Source organism: Corythoichthys intestinalis, chromosome 2 (genome assembly GCF_030265065.1).
Source record: "Corythoichthys intestinalis isolate RoL2023-P3 chromosome 2, ASM3026506v1, whole genome shotgun sequence".
In the NCBI taxonomy this organism is placed as follows: Eukaryota; Metazoa; Chordata; class Actinopteri; order Syngnathiformes; family Syngnathidae; genus Corythoichthys; species Corythoichthys intestinalis.
The window spans coordinates 69,314,307-69,338,131 of record NC_080396.1 but is presented as its reverse complement, the minus strand read 5'-3'; the positions used below and the strand labels follow the sequence as shown (position 1 = coordinate 69,338,131).

General features: G+C 39.7%; 1 protein-coding gene across 1 annotated transcript in view; it reads left to right on the top strand.

Annotated features, from left to right (window-relative positions):
• Window positions 1-325: 325 nt before the first annotated feature.
• The window catches only part of bltp3a (bridge-like lipid transfer protein family member 3A), a 35,610-nt gene continuing 12,110 nt past the window's right edge, over window positions 326-23,825 (top strand). Inside the window, exons 1-15 of the mRNA XM_057830496.1 lie at window positions 326-552; window positions 9,272-9,434; window positions 9,816-9,854; window positions 10,033-10,124; window positions 10,500-10,689; window positions 10,902-11,042; window positions 12,479-12,649; window positions 12,856-13,036; window positions 15,165-15,251; window positions 16,631-16,801; window positions 17,577-17,722; window positions 17,835-17,964; window positions 21,177-21,370; window positions 22,304-23,529; window positions 23,599-23,783. Coding sequence (XP_057686479.1) covers window positions 509-552; window positions 9,272-9,434; window positions 9,816-9,854; window positions 10,033-10,124; window positions 10,500-10,689; window positions 10,902-11,042; window positions 12,479-12,649; window positions 12,856-13,036; window positions 15,165-15,251; window positions 16,631-16,801; window positions 17,577-17,722; window positions 17,835-17,964; window positions 21,177-21,370; window positions 22,304-23,529; window positions 23,599-23,783 — 3,160 coding nt within the window. The 5' untranslated portion in view covers window positions 326-508. The remainder of the gene's footprint in view (window positions 553-9,271; window positions 9,435-9,815; window positions 9,855-10,032; window positions 10,125-10,499; window positions 10,690-10,901; window positions 11,043-12,478; window positions 12,650-12,855; window positions 13,037-15,164; window positions 15,252-16,630; window positions 16,802-17,576; window positions 17,723-17,834; window positions 17,965-21,176; window positions 21,371-22,303; window positions 23,530-23,598; window positions 23,784-23,825) is intronic.

Below are 23,825 nucleotides of genomic sequence, written 5' to 3'. Positions count from 1 at the left end.
ACATTTTTGTGGATGACTACTTTTACTTGATTAATATTATTTTGATGTAACGCTACTCTAACTTGAGAAAAGTTTTTTGGCTATTCTACGCGACTCTGCTCCTACTGTACAGCATACTGTGCAGCAGATAGCGCTAGAGAGAGAGGGGAGAGAGAGAGAGAGAGAGAGAGAGAGAGAGAGAGAGAGAGAGAGAGAGAGAGAGAGAGAGAGAGAGAGAGAGACAGAGAGAGAGAGAGAGAGAGAGAGAGAGAGAGGAGAGAGAGAGAGAGAGAGAGAGAGAGAGAGAGAGAGAGAGAGAGGAGGGTGGGGGTGGGGTCAAAGAGAGTGTTGGGGAGTATGGCTGTCCAATGTGGAGCGGGGTACTTACTAGCCTAGCATCCTAGCATCGTAATGGCTCATAAGATGCCACCAGCTAATGATGCGTTCCGTTTAGAGCGACTTCCAAGCTGGTAAATGTTCATCTAAATCCAACCTCATCGGCACCAAGTTACAACAGACCACAACAGAAATGGCCGGAATTATCAAAAAGCAAATTCTGAAACATTTGTCAAGGTAGGTGACATCAATGTTAGCCGGCTAGCTCTTCTCCATATATGCTGGCGGCGTCAACAGTCACCATTAGCTGGTTCGTGTCGGTACTTACAGAATGCAGTATTCGTGTGTGTGTGTGTGTGGTTTTTTTTTTGTATTGAAAAGTCATTTAAAATTACGATTGCCTGGTTATGAGATGAAAGACGTTGGATTCAAATCAAGGGCTATCTTAACTTGGATTTCGCTGTCGATTTGAGTGAAAAACTAATAAGATGCAAACCTTGAATGCACATGTGACAAATATCTCGAAAGACTGAGCACCACTACTTTTATTAAGTCGGGATAATCGTGGACATTCCTTCTGAAACTGGACAGTCCTTCTTAAGCCACACAAACACCTGCATGCCAAATTGATTAGATTCATTTCTATACAATCACTGTCTCTCATTCCAATTATTACATCCTCAATGGACAAAGTAGCCATTTTCAATTGATAAAATAATAGTGTTGCATTTTACTGGTTGTATTGTAGTTATTTGACTGTGAGGACAATAATTAATCTTAACCCTGGCATACATTTAGCCTTCTAAATTTCAGAATTGATAATAGTATATCTCTGCAGTATATCTCTGTTTTGCAGTAAACAGAACTGTAATCTACATTTGTAGTGTAACGTTAAATTTGACATTTGATGGAAATACAGTTTGTGTATGGGAAAGAATGTTCAAGTATCCTTAAGTCATTGGCTGCTGTCAGTGGTGTATGACGTACACACTTTTTTTTTGTTTTTGTTTTTAAATTAAGTAAATTTTCAGATACAGTTGCAAAAAAAAAAGACTAAAGTACAAGTATCTAAGAAAAAATTTACTCAAGTAAAAGTACAAAAGTGATTGCTTTACAATTTACAAGTAAAAAGTAAAAGAATTTACTTCCGATGCAATTATGTAAGAGAGGTGTGTGTATATAAACACTTAGGTGGCGGAAAACACTCAGGTGACTTGAAGTTCGGCTCTGAGACCCCCAATTTGGCCAAATTTCCAAATTCTCTGATATGCATGTGTTATACATCATTGGGAAGCTTAAAATCTCAGTTTTCTGGGAGAAGAAATATTTTGAACAGGAGGGCATTTAAAACAAACAAACAAACCAAAAAATTAAACAGCAAAACCCTATCTGGAGGTGAGAGCATGAAAGAGCATAATTAAAGACTCCATGATTTTAACGAGATTCCTTGTTTCGATCGAAAAACTGTTGTTTTAATTGTTTTAAACGAAATATTAGACATCGATTAATGATTCTAATCTAAGAATGACAGACATTTTAAATAATAACTATAATTGTTTTTATGGCTGGATTGAAACAAAAGGGGTTGCACGACGTCTGTAAACAGGGGTTTCCAGGGTAAAACGGACAAACTAAAAATAGTTCGGGGGCTTAATGCACCATGAATCTGCTATGGCAGCATATGGACATATTGTTCTATCAAACACAACAGTTCTTTCGGCTTAAAATACAGCAGTTTATTTTAAAGAGACTTCAAGAGCAGAAACTGCTTTTTCAGTCTTGTCTGTGTTTTCCGCCATATATACGTTTATATACACATACATACATACATACAGAGATCTGAGTCAATATTCAAAGAAAGAACCAGAAAATTCATTGACTGCTCAGTTTTATTTAAAACTGTGAAGAATGGAAAAAAATGAGCAATAAAATTGACTACTGTGAACAGTGGAAAAAAACAAGCAATAAAATTGACTGCAGAAGCTTAGCAAGCTCAAAAACTCCAAAACTTAGTTTAATGGTGGATTGCAAGCAACTACCAGGTGTAGGCATGTGCCGGTACGAAATTCTGACGGTCTGATAAACTTAAGCCAAAATATCACGAGTTCCCGGTATCACAGTATTGCAATTACAGCTCTAAAATGTGTTACTTTGAGATATCTGGGTTTCTCTGGGGTTCTCTCGTAGCTGGTGGGAAATGTTCATGATAGTGTTTACTAATCTTGAATTTTGTATAAATGCGAAATCATATTGAGGTATGGCCTCCTCGGCAGCCACCCTCCGCAAACATGTTTTACATCTCGGTTGGTCCTCCTGTAAGCCGCGGCTGTCTTTAAGTTTTCTGTAGCTGAAGTATTCCCATACCAGCGATCAGCCGTCTGTAAGTTTTCTGCAGCTGAAATATTCCCATACCAGCAATTTCGTTTTCTTCGATAGGGGAAACAAGTTCAGGAGTTTCACCTCCTCCAGCAATCGTGTAGCACAGCTGACTCACTGACACTAAGCAACAACTGGTGGGGGAAGTTTGACCATTACAGCGGCAAGCCAGGGATTTCTCCATGCATTTTTGGGACATAAAAAATAGCTAATACCTTAGGAACGATATGACGGAAAATTTTTGCGGTTTTGAAACCTTGACGCTTTCATACCACGGTATACCTTAAAACCGGTAATCGGCACATGTCTAATCAGGTGCATACCACCACTTACTGTACATGAGTGTGGTGGTTTCTATCGCTCAATATCTTGTTCCCCTGCCTGATTTTGCTTGTACTCGTGTTTCACCTCTAGTGCTAAGTCACGGTATAGTTGCACGGGGCTTATCGATCACACCGGAGTCATGAAAACGAAACTATCAATTCACAATGAGGGGGGGAAAAAAAGAAAAAAAACCTAACGTTTAACGTAAACGACAATTTGAAAAGTAGTGGAGTAAAAAGTACATATACCTGCTGTAAAATGTAGTGAAGTAAAGGTAAAAACAACCACTTCTTATTTGTACTTAAGTGAAGTACAGATACACAAATATGTACTTAAGTCCAGTAACAAAGTACTTTTACTTCATTACATTCTACCACTAGCTGCTGTTGACGGTGCTAGATGTCCAATCCATTTAGAGTGACCAGTCAAAATGGATCATTTGCTGCCACCCTCTCTACCTGTCTAAATGGATTGAACATTGAGCGCCATCAATGTCAATGAAACATGAGCATTCATTGACAGTCCTTCTAGTACAAACGAATTGGATGTCTGTCATAGTGAATGGGAGGTAATGAGTTAATTTAAACTGACAGCAGTAAAATGTGACTTTAAAACATCCGTTCTTATTTCTAAATTGTATACATCAGTTTTAGCTCTGATGAAAACAGTAAAGGAATATTTTTCAAGACATCATTGTTGTATGTTTGATAATATGGCTGGCTAATTTTTAGCGGTTTGGTATGCATTCAAATCAAAAGTCCTGTCAGATTTGATCATTTCAGAACTGATCCTCTGAGTAAACTGTTTAAGAACAATTTTCATGCTGTCTAACTATAAGACCAACAGTTTGTACAAGGATTCCTTTGTTTTCTAGCTGGTTAAACACTAGAATTTTTGTCCTAATTTAAAGCATGCTAATCTTACCAAGTAGCTTAAAAGACCAGCCCCAACCACACTCTTTGAACTAATACTGGTCTTAAATCCAACAAATTACTTTAAAAATTCTGATTGGTCTGAATTTAGTGAAAGTGTGTTTGCATCAGATTGAAGCAAACTCAAACAAACCTCAGATTTGTTAAGATATCATTGGTTGTTGAATGCTCAGTGAGACCAGCAGTCTGAGCGACTGGTCTGTCAGGTTTATCAGGCACATCATGGTGTTAACTAACAATGCTTACACTTTGAACACATTGGCGCAAACTCAGTAGACGTTACAGATGTTGTCAACCTCTCCTTAGGCATCTTGTCTGGCATTTAACACCCTTTTCTGAAATGCCATTATGATGCCTCATCATTTTGTTAAATGGTTACCCCTCTGATTGTTGCTGTGCTGCCATTTTCTACTGTTTGGTTTTAGAGGAGCACTATGTAAGAATTGCACTTCAATTATTCATTTAATGGCCCTAATATTTCAATACATTTCATTCATTCATCTTCTGAGCCACTTGCATGTTTTTTGTGAAAGTAGTTTTAAGACGAGATTTTCCCATTTTAAAAGTCGATTACCAGCCTGTAAAAAATGTTATTGTTTGGATTTTGTATTTACAACAGATGTCCCGCCCTCCACCAATCAGCCAATTATGAGATCAGTTCTTCATCTTTGTCTAGCTTGCCACAGCTTTGTAGGCTACGTAAACGAAGGCCTTGTTAAGACTGAGAGCACAAATCAGATTTTTTGGCCCATCCCTCTTTTGTAGTCTGAAGAGTCACAAAGCACAGGAATCTTATTTTTGCGAGATGGATTGAAACCACATAAAGGAGGTAGCTTCATATCAGATATGGATGAGATGCTTCTTAGTCTAAACAACTCAGATGGGTTTTGACTGTCTGGGACGTCACTCTATGCTGGGTGACGCCTTTGTTGCCACAGCAACAAGTCAGGTGTGTCAATAATGTGGCCCAATCTGAACAGGCCCAGATCGGATTTGGACACTTGCTAGAAATGGTGTGAACAGTCAGCCCTAAAAATCAGATTTTTGGTTGGATTGGAATCAGATATACCTTCAGTCTGAACGCAGCCCAAGGTTGCTATCACTTTCACAGTCAGAAATAATGATGTCGTCTGCCATTATAGCAAAAAAACCTCGTTCCGAATGTAAAATGAGTCATGACAGATTCAGAAACAAAACAAGGATATGCAATGAAGATGCCTTCGATTAATGGAGACAACTGAAAAAAATTTGCATGACTTCTCGACAGGTGATATACTTTCCCTATAATACTCATACTCAGGGTGTCAACAGTAATCGATGCGGCGATGCATCCCGATGCGGGGCATGGACGATTCGATTCGATGCAGACAACAAGCCGAATCGATTCAGCGCATTTTAAAATATATAAGTACATTCAAAAATCTTCCATGCGCAATTCCGGTGATGCAACTGATTTGGTTTCCCCCATTTGTATTATTATTCTCATGTTTCATTTTTTACACACCGCATAACTCTGGCCAAGTTTCCCACCAACCTCGTAGAAGCCAAAATGTCTCCAGATGTCTGCTTTCAATGTGTTAGGTGCATCAATAATCTTTCTTGCTCCCACTTTCTCCGCTTCAGCCATTGTTATGTTATGGCCTATCTCTCTGCTCTCCCGATTAAAGCTTAGGTCGGGTCTAAAAAAATCCAGCCCGACCCGACCCGGCCCGCGTGTATTAAAGGCCGAGAGCCCGAAATTTTACGTTTTATTTGTAGGCTCGAGCCCGAAACCCCCCCGAAAATGTACGTTTCATTTGTAGGCCCGAGCCCGTTTTATTTGTGAGGACTCAGCAGGACGAGCAAATGCGGGGATGCAATGCGTGGTTGCGTTGTGCGATCACAATTGTGATGATGCCTATGTGCATAATGATAAATTTAAACCTGTCTTTCGTAACAAATTCTCCCAGATAAACAAGACTGTAAGATGCATATTCAATAAACATTTATATTGTGTATATTTGTGTGTCTGTTCTATCAGGTGGATAGTTCATGCTCATTTACTTGGCAAAAGGCAGCAACAGACATTTATTCTAATTTCTTCGAGTTGGCGGAAAAAAACGCAAGTTTTCTTCATGTTTAAAAAGTCTACATATTTTTATGATCATGATAAATGCACGTACACAACGAAATAACGCTGGAAATGTATGTTAAATACAGTATATTTCTGTTATGGATATTGTGCTCACATGGACGCGCCTCTCTGACGAGGAGAGGAACAGCTGCATATACAAAAATAAACTAAAAAACTTTTAAATAACATTCTTTATTTTAATGACTCGCATCAGAACACACAAAAGAACAAGCTGCCTTAAGGAGCACTGAAACAAAATAAATAATAACATTTTAAGGAACACCATGCACGAACTCCACGATGTCCTGCTTAGCACGAAGAGGTGCAGCCCTCGAAACAAATGATAATTACGATGTGTGACTAATATCATCTTTTAGGCCAGTACAGTTTTTAAAATGGCTGCTTAGCGTGAAGGTGCCAGTCTTTTGCTCTCGTACGGAGCAAAGCGCGTGCCACATTTGTTGCATTCGGCAAGGCCGACACAGTCTTCTGTATACATCTTCCACTATCAATTTAAATACTTTCCACACACCACTCGTGGATTCTTGCCTTTTCAATCCCCCCCGTGTTTAGTTTGCTTTTTGCCTCTTGGTGCTCTATATCGAAATTCGAAAAGGAAATACCAGGATATAGAGTTGCAGACTCGCGGAGAGCACTAGAGCGCAAGGGGAAGATTAAAAAGGAGGGCGGGGCCACGGCGTTCATGTGCGCAACCAATGCACTGGCTCAGCTGCGGCTCATGTTTGGGATTACCAAAGCACCTTCTCTCTGTTTTTTTCAATTTATTTATTTTTTAACAAGTATTCCTTAGTTTAACATCCATACATCGTTTTAGTTTACAAATATAGATTTATTTTAAAAAAACGTTAGCGAGAGAGAAGTCCGGCCCGACCTGACCCGACCGCACGTAAATGATTGACATTTTGCGATAAAGATGCTGCTGCACTACAATATTTTCTTTATCGTTTTCTTTAATATTTACTTGAATATTTTTATTGATGGGTCGTTGTGACTAAAATACAGTGACTGTTATTGCTGATTTTGCATAGGAGTTCAGATGTTGCACTGTGTGAAAGGCTGCTACTGTGTGTAAAAAAAAAAAGAGAAAGCCCTGGTCTCATTCAAAGCACTAATTAAATGCTGTGATCTGTTTTTTTTTTTTTTAAATATATATCTGAAAGTATACTATTCTCATTTGATTTCAACAGGGAGTGACACAAGAGCCAATAAAAAGTTGTTTAATGTCTGGCCGCTTGTGTTGCCACATGATTCACGAAAAATATGCTTTACTTTAGAATTTTAATGCATCCCAGGCTTTAATGCATCGCGATGCGTTGCCGAATCGAACCGAATTGAATTGTGACCCTCTGAATCGAATCGAATCGAATCGTGGCCCTCCGAATCGTAATCGAATCGAATTGTGAGGGCAGTGCCGATGCACACCTCTTATACATATGGTAAATTTAAATTTGGAATATGAACACAATTTGCATGCTTGTGCTATGTTGTTTAGCATGTGTGTTCATTGAATGGGGCAATGATGGCCTTTATGTGTGTACCTACCATATATTAGTCAGTAATTTAAATTTAAATGAAGGAATACAATTGTGTCAGTGAGTAATGTCATTGCATTACGAAGTATTATTTGCCAGTATGCTTATATGTTGTTGAGAAAAGTACTGTAGTTCCCCTACCATCATGGCGAAAGAAACACTGACAAACGTGGAGCTCGTAACTGCTCTTTTACTATGTCTTTGTGTTAATATGCTAAACTGACATTTGGAATATGAACACAGTTGACATGGTCTGCTACAATGTTTTGTAGTTGTGGGAATCTTTTGGCACCTAACGATTTGATTATAAATCGATTATTGATGCACCCCCCCTCCCCAGCTATTAGCTGCTTTTAATGTTTCGTACATTCGTAACAAAAATTGTACAAAAATCCTCTCAGGCTTAAATAAACGACTATTTCAGTATGAAGTTAACAGTTCGAAACAGTAAGCAAAATACTCAAGACCCCATTCTGTAGCAACAGTTTTAAATTGAATTAATATAATGTTGCGAATCAACCGTTAAAGTTGTTAAAATTGCTCCCGTTATTAAATAATTTCCCTTCTGTCTACTTTCGACATGTAAAGGTATGTTTTAAAACTGTTTTAAAGATAGTTTCAAGTTAAGATTTTGCAGATTTAGTAATTTAGATAAAAAGTTAATTAGGTACGCTTGGAAGGTTGGCTAAAACAGCCTACCAGGGAAGTCTACTGCTTTAAGATGACGGCTGTTTACTAACGCCGGCAAGTCTGCCATTTTGCATCTAGTTTTCTATACATGTGTTGCTAACGTCGCTGAGTCTGTCATTTCGCATCTAGTTCTTTATACATGTTATGTCTACCATAGCATTATGTGGACGTAGTTTGTAGCAGCTGTCAGCAACAGTCAGGTATTTTTGTTTTTGTTTTGTTCTGTTTTTTTAATCTAGCTGCATGAGTTGAGCCAGAGCCGTGAGCATAATCATTACCCGGGTAATGGCAAGCATGATGTTTACTCTCGGTCCGTTCCTCATTGCGTCCCGAAGACTGTACTGACTGTGTTTTAGTTGCTTTACTGGACATATTTCAATAATCGGAATTTGGATGTTTGTGAATCGTTCTCGAATCTTCCATGGCCGAATCGCGAATAATCTAAGAATCGGAAATTTCGCACACCTCTACTGTTTTGCATTGGGGTAGATTGACTGGGGCAAAGGTAGTGCGTAGAGATCGACCAATATATCGGCCGGCCGATATATGGACTTTTTTCCAACATAGGCCATTGGCTGATTAACAAAAAAAAAAAGCCGATAAAAAAGTATTTTGATAAGGCACCTGTGTGGGCAACTGTGGCCGCCGCTGACTGACGATAGGACCCCGGAAGGACCCTCCAGCAGTGTGCTTATCTGGCAACCCAAAGAGGAATGGTGATGTTGTACACTTCAATATTTCAATCCTGGATGCAGTACCATTTTTGGTTACCAATCTTACATAGTGCTCCTTTAACTTCCTTTCATGTGTACCATTGTCCTCTTTAATCAAGTGTTCAGAAGAGATGTATTTTTTGGGGGGAGGGGGGGCATTAAAGAACACTGAAATTCATTAAGAATTGTTGCCCCTACTTCTGATATAGCTGGTGAAAAATGGTGAATAGTCTTTGACTTGAATCTTATGCTTAGGTTCACCAAGAATCTGTCCCCAGACAAGATCAACCTGAGTACCTTGAAGGGGGAGGGGCAGCTGTCCAACCTCGAGCTGGATGAAGAGGTTCTGCAGAACATGCTTGACCTGCCTACCTGGCTGGCAGTCACTCGCGTTTATTGCAACAAAGCCGCCATCAGGGTGAGTTACTTTGAAAACAAGACCAGCTGGCTTGTTTGACGGATTCGAAAGCGCAATTTAACCGCAAAAGAGGAACTATATGAATGGAAGTATTAATAATAATACATGCTCAAACATATAATTAAAAAAAAGTGTTATCATTGCTTATGAAAACTTTGGACTCAAGTGTAAGAGAGGAAGTCAGTTAACAGTTAGGTCAGTCATTTCTTTTATATTTAAATACAGATTACAGAACACTCAGTTATTACTCTAATGAATAATCAAAAGATGCAAATGTCCTCTCTTGGAGCCCTTAATGCTGACTGCTTGCTAAAGATTGAAGTATGCTGTGCAAAATCTTTGGTGACGGCCCTCACTGACTTTCTACTTCTGTCTTGGCAGATACAATGGACCAAGTTAAAGACGAGTCCCATTTGCTTGGTAAGAATTTTCTGTTTCACATCAAATTTTAGCAACACTTTGCTTCTTTTAACGTGCCGATCATTCTAGTATCGGCAGTTTTCATTCCATAGGTTGTGTTTTTTATCTTTAGTAAATATTAGCCCACATTTCAATTAAATTCATACCAAGTTCTTTTCATGTTTCCTGTTTTGTGCAGTTCCTGGATAAAGTAGAGGTAGAGATGAGGACATGTGAGGAACCACGTCCTCCCAATGGCCCTTCTCCTATTGCTATCACAGCAGGCCAGAGGTAAGCTAGCAGGAATACTGCATAAAGGGAGGACAACATTCTGTATTAGTTGCAGCTTTCTGTCTGATTTTTTTAAATTAAGTCCTGTAATACTAAATATACTGTTGCAATAATCCAAACTGGGACTTGGAAGACTGGCTCTGAATGCCTTGGTTTCAGTGCCATTGACGTCTAGCACTGTCACTGGCAGCCAAAGAGTTACCGTAGACACTATTCTAGTGGATTTTTTTTTTTTTTAACAATGACACCTTTTTAAAATAATATATGGATTCTTGGCGGGTGCATATCGATAAACTTTTGGGAAACAAAGTATCACACTATCTCACCATTTCGATATGTTGTCACACTTCTAATATTGGATCTGATTGTTCACAGCGAGTACGGCTTTGCTGAGAAGGTGGTGGAGGGCATGTCTGTTAGAATAAACTCCATCACCATCAAAGTACAGGCTCGCGCCTTCCACGCCTCTTTCGAGCTGTGGCAGCTGCAAGGTAACAGCCTCAACCCAAAATGGCAGCGCACCGACCTCCGCTCCACCCGCATCACTGACCCAAAAAGAGGAGAGGTACCGTACAGCATTTAATGGTCTCCACATTGTTTGGAAGAGAAGAATATTGAATTTGTACTTCGAAAAAGTATTGTCCTTTTTTTATTGGCCAGTACATTAGGTAAATTGTTAAATATGTACCGTAAATGGGCAAAGCTTGCCCTCTTCTTGTCAATGATGAATGTCATGTTTGATTGTTGGCTGTATTTTGTATTTCTTCTCTGCTTCAGGTGTTGACGTTCAAAGAAATTAACTGGCAGACTTTGCGCATTGAGGCAGATGCCATTGAGAGTGACGACCAGGATTTGGGTAGCACCCCTTTACGGCTCATTACTAATCAGGGACGCATTCGGATTGCTTTAAAACGCAGAGTGAGACATTATTTACTTTATTGTATTGAAATCCTTAAATGTGTTTTTACATGGGGTTACATAAACTTGTGTAGAAGTATGTAAACTACAGTATTATTTTTACTTGTATATCAAGTACATACTTTCATTTAGAGCAGCGGTTCTTAAACTTTTTACACAAAGTACCACCTTAATACTTAGCCCTTCAAGTACTACTCTGAGGTGGGTAGAGTTGCCAAAATTTTTACTCAAGTAAGGGTTGTGTTAATTTAAATAATACTCAAGTAAAAGTAGTCATCCAAAAATTTTACTCAAGTACAAGTTAAGTATTTGGTGAAAAGAATACTCAAGTAATAAGTACCTGCTTACAGTGTAAGATTTTTTTTTTTTTTTTTAAACAATTTTTTTTCTTCTTCAGCAGAACGTCATCAAATTAACTGCTGTTATTATACTGTACTGTAACCTATTACATGACCACATTGGGCTAAGATGTGCACAAAAATCATTGAATTACACCTAGAAGAATGTACGGAATTGAAACATCACCCGTACAAGGAAAATGACTGTCCTCTAGTAGTGAAAACATTTCCTACCTTGAAAACAAAACTGTCATATCGCCGGTTTTCCATGGTCTGTTGATCTATCTCGCTATAATGAAAACTGAGAGAGAGGTTAGAATCTACTATAGTGAGAATTTTTTACTGCAGTGCTCCATGTGAAATAGTTGATTTTTTACTGTGCTTTAAAGATGCCACGTGATTGAACAGTGCGGTGTGATCATGGGACTGCCGACAGCAAGCTCATATGTGGTCATGTGATTTTGTTACGTCTGATTGGTATAATGGAGTCATGTGATTATTGTTGCGATTTCGGTGAAACTGGTAGAGCCATTGAGCTGACAAAGTAAAGTAAAATCTAAAATGTAAAATAAAGCGGAAAAATGTAACGACCATTGTAACCCAAAGTACCTGAGTAAGAGTAGTGTTTCTTCTTCACAAATCTACTCGAATAAAAGTAAACAGTATGGCGTGGCAAAACTACTCTTAGAAGTACATTTTTTTCAAAAAGTCCTCAACTAAATATAACGGCGTAAATGTAATACGTTACTTACCACCTCTGACCTCTGTGGAGACAGTAAGTGGAAGTGTTAATTTAAACTTGTATTAAAGCTAATGTAATATTTTGCACAGTTTGGACATAGCAGTGCTTGAATTAATTAGAAGAATAAAATGGTTTTTGAAATTAGTGTAATTTCAAAGTCTTTCAAAACAAATGTTTTTTTAAAAAGATTTGAATGTAAACTGTATTTAAGGGACCGTAGAAAGGTTTCTGCAAAACTGCAGTTTAAGGTTAAAAAAACAAACAAAAAAAACAACATCCATACTGCGAAAAGTACATGAAAAGTATTCTCTGGAGTCCATGCATTTGGGTCACAAATTTTGTATTGTTCCATCTAGATAAAGGACTGCAACGTTTTGGCCTCCAAGCTGCTTTTTATTCTGGATGACTTGTTGTGGGTGTTGACCGACTCTCAGCTCAAAGCCATCATCCGTTATGCAAAGTCCCTCAGTGAGGCCATGGAGAAGTCTGCTCAGCAGAGGAAGAGCATGACTACAGATTCCCTGCAGGTCTTGCTGTTTTTAATGTCGTCTATGAAACACAACTTGTACATTAATTTTGTCTGAAAACCTTATTTGAAGTCTTTTGAATTGAAATTCCCTTACTTATCCTACAATTTGTATGTCTTTATTCACAAGGTTTGTGTTTAAATTTCAAATGTGAACCGTTGTCTATTTTTAGTTATTACTACTACGACCTCTCTTTTGTGTATTAGACTGCTCCTCCATCACCTGGGCTCCACAACCTTTGGACAGAGTCAACAACCCCTCCTACTGGCTCACCCAACAACATGAGTCAATATTTCGATCGCTTTGACGTAAAAGAATCTTCCTACCACACTTTCATTTCCCGCTTGGACCTACATGTATGCAATGACAGTTCCTCTGTGGCTGAAGGTAAATGAGACTGATTTATGTGCAAAATATTGTGTTTTTTGAATATTGTATTTCACAGCTTAAAAGGTGTGCCTTTGTCCGCAGCGGCATTGGAAGTCACTCACAGCAGGGGGTGCTGAGGATCCTATTTTATTTTTCCCACCCGAAAACAGCCGTTTCGGTCCAAATTTGTCATGCTTGCACTTTTTCTCCATAAAGGTGTACACAATGGCAGCGCACACACATGCTGGATACATACTATGCTACTACAAAGACAGCGTTCCATTTCACCTACAGTGTGTGTTGGAGTTTTTGTATTGGAAATAAAAGCCCCCGTGTACTATAATGCTAATCCCCTCACTCAAATAAATTGCACACGAATATCCAACAGTGATCTCCACGACACTCGCTCAACAGTAACAACAAACAATAATACAGCTACAATGCAACCTATTTGAAATTCTCCTTAGTCTAAATCTGCAGCTAACTTTTCCTCGCTGGGCACTATTATAAACCATCATAATCTTCATTTTCAACCTCTAATTGAATTTCAGAGAATGTTGTTGTTTTTGCAAAGAAAAAAAATCACCAATTTGTTTTTGCTCCATCTTAACGCCTCCTTTGTCAATAGTGAACTTTTCAGTTCCAATAGTGCCTAATCCTATGTGACCTGGTAGCAAGCAGGTGGTGACTGTGTTGTTTACAAAAAAAATTTAAAAAACTTTTCAACATATATCTTTAATCCCGAAAGTTAAATATTCTATTCTTTCAATATGTTTTATGTATTGATCTGTTCTTTAACAAAAAAGGAATTTACTAAAGCTTTTTTTTTTTTTTTCCCAACACCAAAGGGTGCTGCAGCACCCTCAGGTCCCCACTTCTCGCGCCACTGTATGTCCGTCACTTTTTATAGTTCATCTGAAACGAGTGATTGAAGCTTCTGCTCCTTGCGTTCAAAATGCACTTGACCTGATATTCCCGCCATAGGGGGTTTATTTATGATGATAGCTAGAACCTGTGTGGCAATTCCACATTCACACAAGTGCCCTAGTTGGAGGTGAAGGGGATAAACACTACACTTATCTTAGTTGGATGTAGTATTGGAGGAGTCAACAGGTTACATGCTATCTTTGAAGTTGCTATTTTCATGTTTATCTTTTATTTGAGCTAAAGATGGGCCCATTTTCCCCTCCACTTCCTTTCGTTGTATTCAGACCACAAGTTATTTTGATAATAATTAATATATTTTTTATCTGTAGCATATTGAAATGTACAGGATACGTTAGAAAACATTCAGAGGGAATAGCATGACTAGTAACCCCCGAGTACACGTAAGTCTCCAGGTTACGAACGAGTTCCGTTCCTACGCTGGCGGCGTAAGTCGGAATTAAGCCTTTAAGTATCCCTATATACTAAATTCTACTAATTATGTACTAAATTTCAAAATAACCATCCAAAAACATATATTATACGTCATTGTACCACCCTTGCCAAGACGTTGGAGCTAAATCCTAGGTAGACAGCGAGCCAAGTTCTGGAATGACGAGACAACTGTGTGGTTTGCTGACTTTATTCAGCTGCTCATGACATCAATACTTGCAGTCTGAAATGAAAATAAAAATTAAATCAGTTTCATCTTCAATAAAAGCAATTCAAATTTGCATTTATAACTACCTGCTGATACAGCAATAACAATCCACACAAACGATTAGCGTGTATCAGTTAGCATCCGCTTAATCATAAAAAAAAACATGTACTCTCCCCAAGTATTTGACCACAATCGAAAATGCACAATAAACAGGATAAAAAGTGTTATATACAGGTGTTGCCTCTGTGGATGCTTCACAAGCAACAAATATGAAGGCAGGCTTGCAGCTGTAATCTTTCCCCTCTGTCCCTCAGCTGCGCGACTTCTTTGTGGAAGCAAATGTGTTCATACTCATGTGTGCCCATGCGCTCTTCTTCATGTGTACATGCGCTCTCATTTGCGTACTACTGCTCTACGCTTCCTGCACCAAAATAAAAGCATGTATCACGAAGCAAAAGTCAACATTATAAAAAAAACAAAAAAAACAAAACACTCCGGCATAGTAAAATCTGTAGTCTGGAAAAGTGCTATCACTCATACAATTTGATAATATTTCAACAGATATTGAAGACTCTCCAGGTTTGCAGGGCGCAATGCAACTGACCTTTAGGAAGTTAGGCATGGATTACTATCCTGTCCACAGACCTGGTGAGTGTGATGACACCTCGTCATTTTACTGTCGCTAGTTAAAACTGTGTGCTGCAGTGTATGTACAGTATTCGTTAATGTTTCATGAAAAGTCTTTTGTAAGGTATTGGCCAATAGTGGTATCCTGACCAAGAAAAGGAAATTTGTCATCCTGAGTTATTTAACTGTATTTGCCATTAAGCTGATTTGCTAAAATTCCTGGTAAAAGGAAAATAAAAATGTCATATATTTGATATTATTATGATCTGCCAAATTTCAAATGCGTAAATCGCAAAACAGTCAAAGTCTGGCTTGGCGAACAATTGCTTAGGCTTTTGCAAGCAGTGACTAAACTAGCTAGTTAGCAGACTAACATGCTAATACAGTGGTGTCAAACTGGGGTGGTGTGTCTCAGTGGTAGAGTAGTTGTCCCCCAACCCAGAGGTTGTGGGTTCAAGTCTCCGCCCTGATGAACTTGTCTACACTGAACCCCACATTGCGTCACCAGTAGGTGGATGGCGAGATAGTGTAAAGATAATTTTTTTCCTTTATTTTTAATTGAATTAAAAAATGAAAAAGGAGAGTTTTTACCATTTCCCCCTCCTTTTATGTTATAAAAATAATTAAACATATTAAAATGTTGTTTAAAAATTAATGGTTTTATGAGATATTTATATTTTTATAGGTGGCTGAGTGGTTAGCACGTCCTCCTCTTGCATGTTTTCTCTGGTTACGCCGGTTTCCCCCCCACATGTCAAAAACATGCATGGTAGGCTGATCGAACACTCCAAATTGTCCCTATGCATGAGTGTGTGCGCGAATGGTTGTTTGTCTCCTTTTGTCCTGCCATTGGCTGGCAACCAATTCAGGGTGTATCCCGCCTACTGCCTATTGTTAGCCGGGATTGGCTCCAGGACCTCCGTGAACCTCGTGAGGATAAGCGGCTCGGAAAATGAATGAGTTTACATTTGTCCTTTTTTATTAAAAAAATAAATAAATAAATAAAAAAGGAATTCGCATCCCACATTTTTTCCTCCGTAACTGAGTTCAACAATGCTCTAAAGGGTTACTGACTATCAAATTAGATAATTTTCTCACTGATTTGTCAATTGTGGCAGTCATATTTTTCCGTCCTTTAACGGTGTGAGCTGTCCAATCCATTTTGACTGGGAGGGGCGCCCCTCCCCGTTAAAATAGATTGGACGTCTCTTACCTTCAATCACAACCAAATGACTTAATAAATATTTCTACGGGTTGGCCAGCATAACGGCCCTGCGTAGGAAACCATAAGTACAATATGGCCCGCGACAAAGTTTGACAGCTCTAGTCTTATAAGTCACTTCCTCGTTGGTAAAACTAGTGGCTACTTTTAACTACCAATTAATGCTACTCTTCCACAGCTGATGGTTGTCGACACTGGGAACGCTACTGCAAAGCTATGGAAGCTCATGTGCAGTGGGCAGGGAAACTGCTACATGAGTACCAGAGGAGGACAGAGTCCTCTGGGTTTCCTGGTCCACAAACTGAGGTGCTTGAGCCAGGCAATGATTCACCGGCGAGGACACCTAGAGGTATGGATGAAGAATTCTATTCAGAATGTTGTAGTGGATGATAAATATACACTGTATTAGTTGGGCAAAACTTCTTTGGTAGTTGAAACTTTCTATCCCTTTACATTGCTTGACCGTGTGAGTTACTGTGAAAGTTGGGTTCAGTTAGTACATCCTAGACTTTCTGGTTGTAACATCACAAACAGAATTGATGATCATGCCTATCTTTCTAGTGCTGTGCTAGCTCGTACAGTATATGTTGACAGAATGACGGAACAGTCACACGGCAACAAGAAGATAGAAAGCCTATGTATAGCATGCTAGCAGACTGCAAAAATCCATTCTGGGTTTGACATCATCTTCTATTTGGAGATTTTTAGTGAGTCAGTGAAGACTACTTAGGATCTCATTTCATTGATTAAGGTTTTTTTGGTCACTTTTTGGATGGATTTGTGTTCAAAATATGCTCTGGTATTGTTTTTGAGTCACTTGTTGTATTTCATGGCACCTTTAAGCTTACTCTCACAACTTTAACATGCATATTATGGAATGTGAGAGGAAGACTAAGCACTTGTAGAAAAACCATGCAGGCAAATGATCCAGATATTCTGTCCAATTTGTCACAGTGTTGTTCACTAGAAAAGCATTCATGCTTTTTCTGTACTGCTTACATGGAAAGCGCTTCTGCCCTAGTTTGTGCTAACAGGGCAGTTGTAGTATCTGCTGAGAACCAACAGGATGAAAATGATTTTTATGCAACTCTCTTCTTATCAAGTTGCACTCTCTCTCAATTCAGATGGAACAACCAGTCCCAAGTCACATCCCTCTGATAAAGACCAGGCTGCTAAAAATAACTCTTTCATGAGTCCTTCAGTCTCAACGCTAAAGAGGTTGCGGTCAAGCTGCATGGTGATCCGAATGGATGACGTTGACATTCACCAGGCAAGATTTTTATCATGCACTGATTAAATTTACCTGCTTACTGTTGCTGTCTGAAAGCAGACAGTTTGCGCAAATGATGAAAATGTATTTTTTTTTGTTTTTCCCCATTCAGGTGTCAACAAAGAGTCGTCAAAACAAGAAAACCAAACCTTTGTTCTCATGTAATTGTAAACCAGATAATGTACCTGTTGTTCATCTGCAGTTTACTGAGTACTACTTTCCCAATAACCCCAGTTTCACAGGTGATTGTTTGATTTCTCTTTAAATTCAATAGGTTGCTTGCAAAATCTTTCATTAGAAAGGAAAAGGAAGTGAACAAAAATTAACAGGAAATTACGTGAAATGCCCTAACATTAATTCGTTGCCTGGCATTGGCTGCCACTGATGGCCATATACGACCAATTTGTTTGAAGTGGGAGGGATGGCAGCAAATGAACAAATATTCAACCTCCCTGTTCAAATAGATTGGACGTCTTCTAGTGATACTCATTCCAATTCACAGCAGAAGGATGAAAATAAAGTTGTGTTCAAAATTATTCAAACCCCACAGTAAAGTTTTTTTGCAAGTTTGACATTTATTTTTCATGTTGTTTACAATCACATTAAATAATGACATGTCAAATAGACAACTGAAACAACAAAAATATATTTTTGAATATTTCAATTTATAGCATTTCTGTGATTACGTCATTGACAAAATTATTCAAGGTATGTATAACATTAGTACTTAGTACAACATCCTTTGCAGCAATAACATCCTTCAGACGTGAAGCGTAGCTTGACACAAGTTTCTTGCAGTGATCCACAGGTATCTTTGCCCATTCCTCATGGGCAAAGGCTTCCAGTTCATTAACATTTTTGGGCTTGCGTGCTGCAACTGCCTTCTTCAAGTACCACCAGAGATTGTTAATGGAATTTAAGTCCGGTGATTGTGATGGCCACTCCAGAATCTTCCAGCACTTCTTTTGCAACCAAGATGTGGTAGCTTTTCAGGTATGCTTAGGATCATTGTCCCGTTGGAAGGTCCAACCTCACCCAGGCCTCAGCTTTGTCAATGACTGCATGACATTTGCATCCAAGATATCCTGGTATTGAACTGAATTCATAATACCTTGCACACACTGAAGATTCCCTGTACCTGAAGAAGCAAAACAACCCCAAAGCGTGACTAGCCCCAACCGCCCCCTGCCCCTGCACCGTGTTTCAAAGTAGATAGGGTGTTCTTTTCTGTATAGGCATCATTCTTTCTCCTTCACATGTACCATTGATCCATTGGTCCAAAAAGTTGCAGTTTGATCTCATCACTCCAGAGAACAGTATCCCAAATGTGGTTTGTCCACATTGTTTTTGGCATACTTCTTGTGCTTTGGAGTCAGCAGGGGGGTGCGCCTGGGAGTTCTTGCATGGAAGCCGTCATTTCAAAGTGTGCAGCTTATTGTCTAGGATGAAATCTGAATACCTTCCTATGACATGTCCTGTCATAGTTCCTCAGCTGTCACCTGGAGATTTTTCACCACCTTTCGCTTCAGGTATCGCACAGCAGTTGCAAACTAACCTCTTTCTATCATGCCCAGGTAGCATCTCTACTGCGCCTTTGGCTTTAAACATGCGGACGATGCCCCCAATTGCGTCTCTTGAAATTTTTAGTCCTTTTGCTATATTTTTATATCCATATCCTTGCTTATGAAGTGAAATGACTTTCTGTCTGAACTTTATTGACCTTAGACTTCACAATGTTGTAAAGATGTCATTAACTGCCAAGAAGAGCCATGTGTCACAGGCCTTTTAAATCTGCTTAATTGCCGCTCATTAGGGGTCCGTTCACATCTACAGAGGTTTTCATCAGCTTTTCGACAACACCTGATGAAAACCTTTGTTCTTAAGGCTACGTCTACACTAGGACAGATAATTTTCTCCAGGGTATTTTGCCGACTATTTTTATACCTGTCCATACTACGTTTAAGGTGCGTTTAAGGGCCTCCCCGCTTCTGCAAGGTGCGCCTGCATTTGCGCAAACTACGCATGCGTAAAAAGGAGAAGCCTCATGTGTTATGTCATTGCCCGCGTGGTTTACCTCTGAACCGGAAACTCATTCCTCGCCCGCGGCAAATTTCGAAATTACCACACCTTCTAGAATGTAATTATTTTGTGATCACTTTTTTCCATGATCGCAATCGAACGCATCATGCAGGAGCGAGAGTGGAAGGGAGAACACGCTCGGCTTTTACAAGCAGGAGCAGAGTTGTGATTGAAATAAATCTTTATAAAACAACTAAATCATGACATCATTACTTGGGATGTTACAATCGATGCTCAGTTGCGCTCTCACCACTTGGATAATAACAAAAAGAAGCATATTTTGTGGCGCTGGATATATTTCCTGGAAGTCGCAACCAGGCTGCTTTTGCATAAAAGTAGCCATCCTCGAAGTGGCAACAGTTTTGACAGGCAGAAATGTCTTGGGAAAAAACTGATCGCGCGCCTCTTTGACTGTACCACACAGGTCACTTTTTGGGGTTTAATTTTCCTCTATGCATTTTTATATACGGTACTTATGTTCGGTCGACATTTAGTTGGGAGGGGCCAGCCCCGCAGCTGGAGACAACTCGGGAAACGAGCTCTGTAAAAAACGCTCATCTCGGGACTGAATTGAAGCATATTATTGAGACGTAGTTTGAAGGTTCAAGAAAAATGTGAGGAAAAGAAATGAGCAGGAATGCCACGTCGTGATCGCACGCCTCCATTGTTTACATGCTGTCATGCCTTACCAAAAACAGTGACGGCATGACGTCCTTTCCTGAATATCTGAATGTTGTACAGAGACAGCAGTCCATATTAGGCATAGGCGGCGGGTAACATTACCTGCCTACGATATCAGTCTAACAACTAATCCAGATAATAGGCATACTAGTGTGGCCGACATGCCGTATAGTCCAACTAATTACACGTTTAAGGCCATTATCTGTCCTAGTGTAGACGTAGCCTAAGAGGGTGGACATGGGGTGTTGAATAATTTTGTCAATGAGGTAATCACAGAAAGGCCGTTAGTTGGAATATTCTCAAAAATATTTTTGTTATTTCAGTTGTATTTGTCTATTTGACATGTCATTATTGGATGTGATTCTAAACAAGATTATAAATGGAAGTCAAACTTGCAAAATACTTATCCACTGTGGGGGTCAAATAATTTTGAACTCAAATGTAGCTTGTTTTTCGGTTTATTAGTTGTTTTGTAGAATATCCTAGATTTCTTGAACTGTGAATTGGTAAATGTTATATCGCCGTATCGTGAGATTGTTATCGTGAGCCTTGTAGCACAAATTGTATCGTACCGTGAGGTACCCAGAGGTAGTGCTTTGCATGACTGAAAACCCAGTTTGCATGATTTTGTCTTATTTCAAAGTAGAGTGAGAAAGTAGAACGGTTGAACAGTTAGTTTACTTTCTACTTTTAGTGCCAACCTCGAACCTGTACGCCCAGATAAATGGCCTTCAGCTTTGTGTTGACCCAGAAAGTGTGCTGTGGATTAATCTCTTTTCGAGAGGGTTGCTACACACGTTGGACCAGGTCAAAGCGTTCTACCATTTGCAAGACAGCAGTAAAGCAGACGAGCATGTTGACATCCGTGTGGATGCATCTCAACTCAAGGTGAATTGAAGGTTTTTAAAAAAAAATTTTTTTTTTAAATAACTATTTAAGTAGGTGCTTGTAACAGTGTTGTTGTTTGCAACCCTTTAAATTTATGTCTTAGTCTTTTTAGGACAAAAATACTTAGTCATTAGTCATATTTTATTCATTTCAAAATGTTTTCTTCTTCGTCTAGTTTTAGTCGACGAAGTCACATTCAAATTTCGTCTAGTTTTATTCGACAGTTTCTCAAAATGTTTTCATCTGTAAAATCCTAAAGTTTTAGTCCAAAATTAAGTTAAGGTTTCTAACATTTTCAAATTAACGTAGACAGATGAGCACATATTGTAGCACCTACAAGGACAATGCCAACTTTGATGATAATACACTCAGCAGGAAAAGCAGTACATCATTTTTAGTTCAACCTACCTAGAAACCAGGAACTGTATGTAAAAAAACAACAACAACAAAAATGTCCGAGCGTTTAACATCCTTGAGACTTACTGACCAGAGAAGTCAAGTGGCTGTGCTTTAGACTGGCCAGTGTTTTAAGACGACACTCGCCATTCTGGAGCTAATGCTAATGCTAGGAGTTACATTTAGCGTGTTGTGATCACTCAGCACAGACCTTTAAAGGATAAACCAACATTGCATATTCTTTCTTGTCAAAATGAAAAAACCTTACCGTGTTTCCAAACAAAAAAGATAGAGCGCAGCCAAGCTTGAGCTACATCCTGCACTCCAGCGAGAAGAGTGAGGGAGAGCCGCAGCACATCTCACGAGTCACACGACCCAAAAACTGCTACGATGCAAGCTGACGTACTCCACGTACAGAACGAAAATGTCACGCATTGTGAACATACGACAGATACGATGTTGTCGATGAAATATTTTCGTTGTTGTCATTGTTGGCGAAAATAACACTGGTTTGTAACTTTTATGTTGGTTTTCTAGGTGGTGATTCCCCTTGATTCTTCTATATTGGACCATCCAGAGCGTCCACAGTCACTTTCTGTTACTGTACCTCAGATGGCTTTTAGCAACACCCGCCACTGTCCCAATGGCTCCAGAGCCGACCTCAGCATTACCTGCGACAGTTTCGAGAGCTGTTCTTTCTTCCAGGCCAAGCCACCTTGTCCTTACCCCAGAGATCGCAGTGCCTTCTGCGCCATTCCCTCCGTCTTCTTCCAGCACTCCAAAGAGACACCATCCACGACCATTACACAGCTACTGAGATCTCAAGATGTCTGGTGCCTAACCCTGTCCCATGTCACACTAGGTTTTGATGGAACCCGACGACTCCCCAAAGGCAAAACAGTCTCTTTTGTGGAACCTTTTGCTATCTCTGCGTGGTTGTGCCAGCCTGCTGCCTGGTCCAGAGGTTCATTACGTTCTCCCACCAGCCCTTGCACGGTCCATCAGACACCGTCAGAACTTCCCCATGAAGATGATTCGCTCGCCTGTATTCACATCATGGCTCATATCATCACTCCAGTCAAGATGTGGCTCAACCACTATCAATATGTGGCTTTGCTAAGAATGAAGGATTCCATGGCACGTTTGGGTGTGGAATTAAGTCGGGGTTTTCAGGATATTAAGCATAGTTATGACCAAAAGTCAAAACCCGCCACAGTTTGTCTTGCCCTGCTATTGGATACAGTAGAAATGGGTCTTTTGTTACCACCAACTAGCACAGAACATGAGGAAGAGCTCCCCCAAAGTCCAGCAACTGACAGCCCCAGTCTGACCGACTCTGACGTCTCCCCTACTCATCACTCTATAGATCTAATTCCCGAGGACAGCGGGTTGGAAAATGGCATGTCCTCCCACAACACGGGCCACGATGCATTTCATCAGGATGAACCCGACGGGACTGTGGAAGAAGCATGTGAAGCTGTTGAAGGTGAACTGGAAGGTGATACCTTGACTATTCTTGAAGACACCCCAGTCCTATCACCTCAGCTCTCACCTGTTAATTCCCCCGTCATCTCTCGAGAGCCCTCCACCTTTAGCCTCGAGGGGGAACTATCAAGCGCTATCAATGTCACCAAAGATGCGACCAAAGATGCTCTTAATGCCTCTCTGGACTTAACCAAAGGCGCTTTTTCAATAACAAGAGATGCCCTTAGCATATTGAGTCGTGGTTCTGGGATGAGCAAATTGTTCAGTCCACACAATAAGTAAGTTCCGGTTCTTTCCTGTGCATTACATTGTTTTATTCGCCTTAACAGATGAGTGTGTGTTCTCAGGGAACAAGTCCAACAATCAGAAGAGTCTTCCCTCTCCCTTGTGGCTAGCCTAAAGCATCAAATGATGAAGCAGTCGCCTTCCCAACATTCCTTCGACAGCGCTATCTTGGATGGCAGTCTGCCTGATGAAAACCTCTCTGTGGGCAGTGATTTCAGCGACAATTTTGTTGTTCTCATGGAATCAGGTACGTGGGACTTTTGTACGTTTAACAATACAATATGATTTT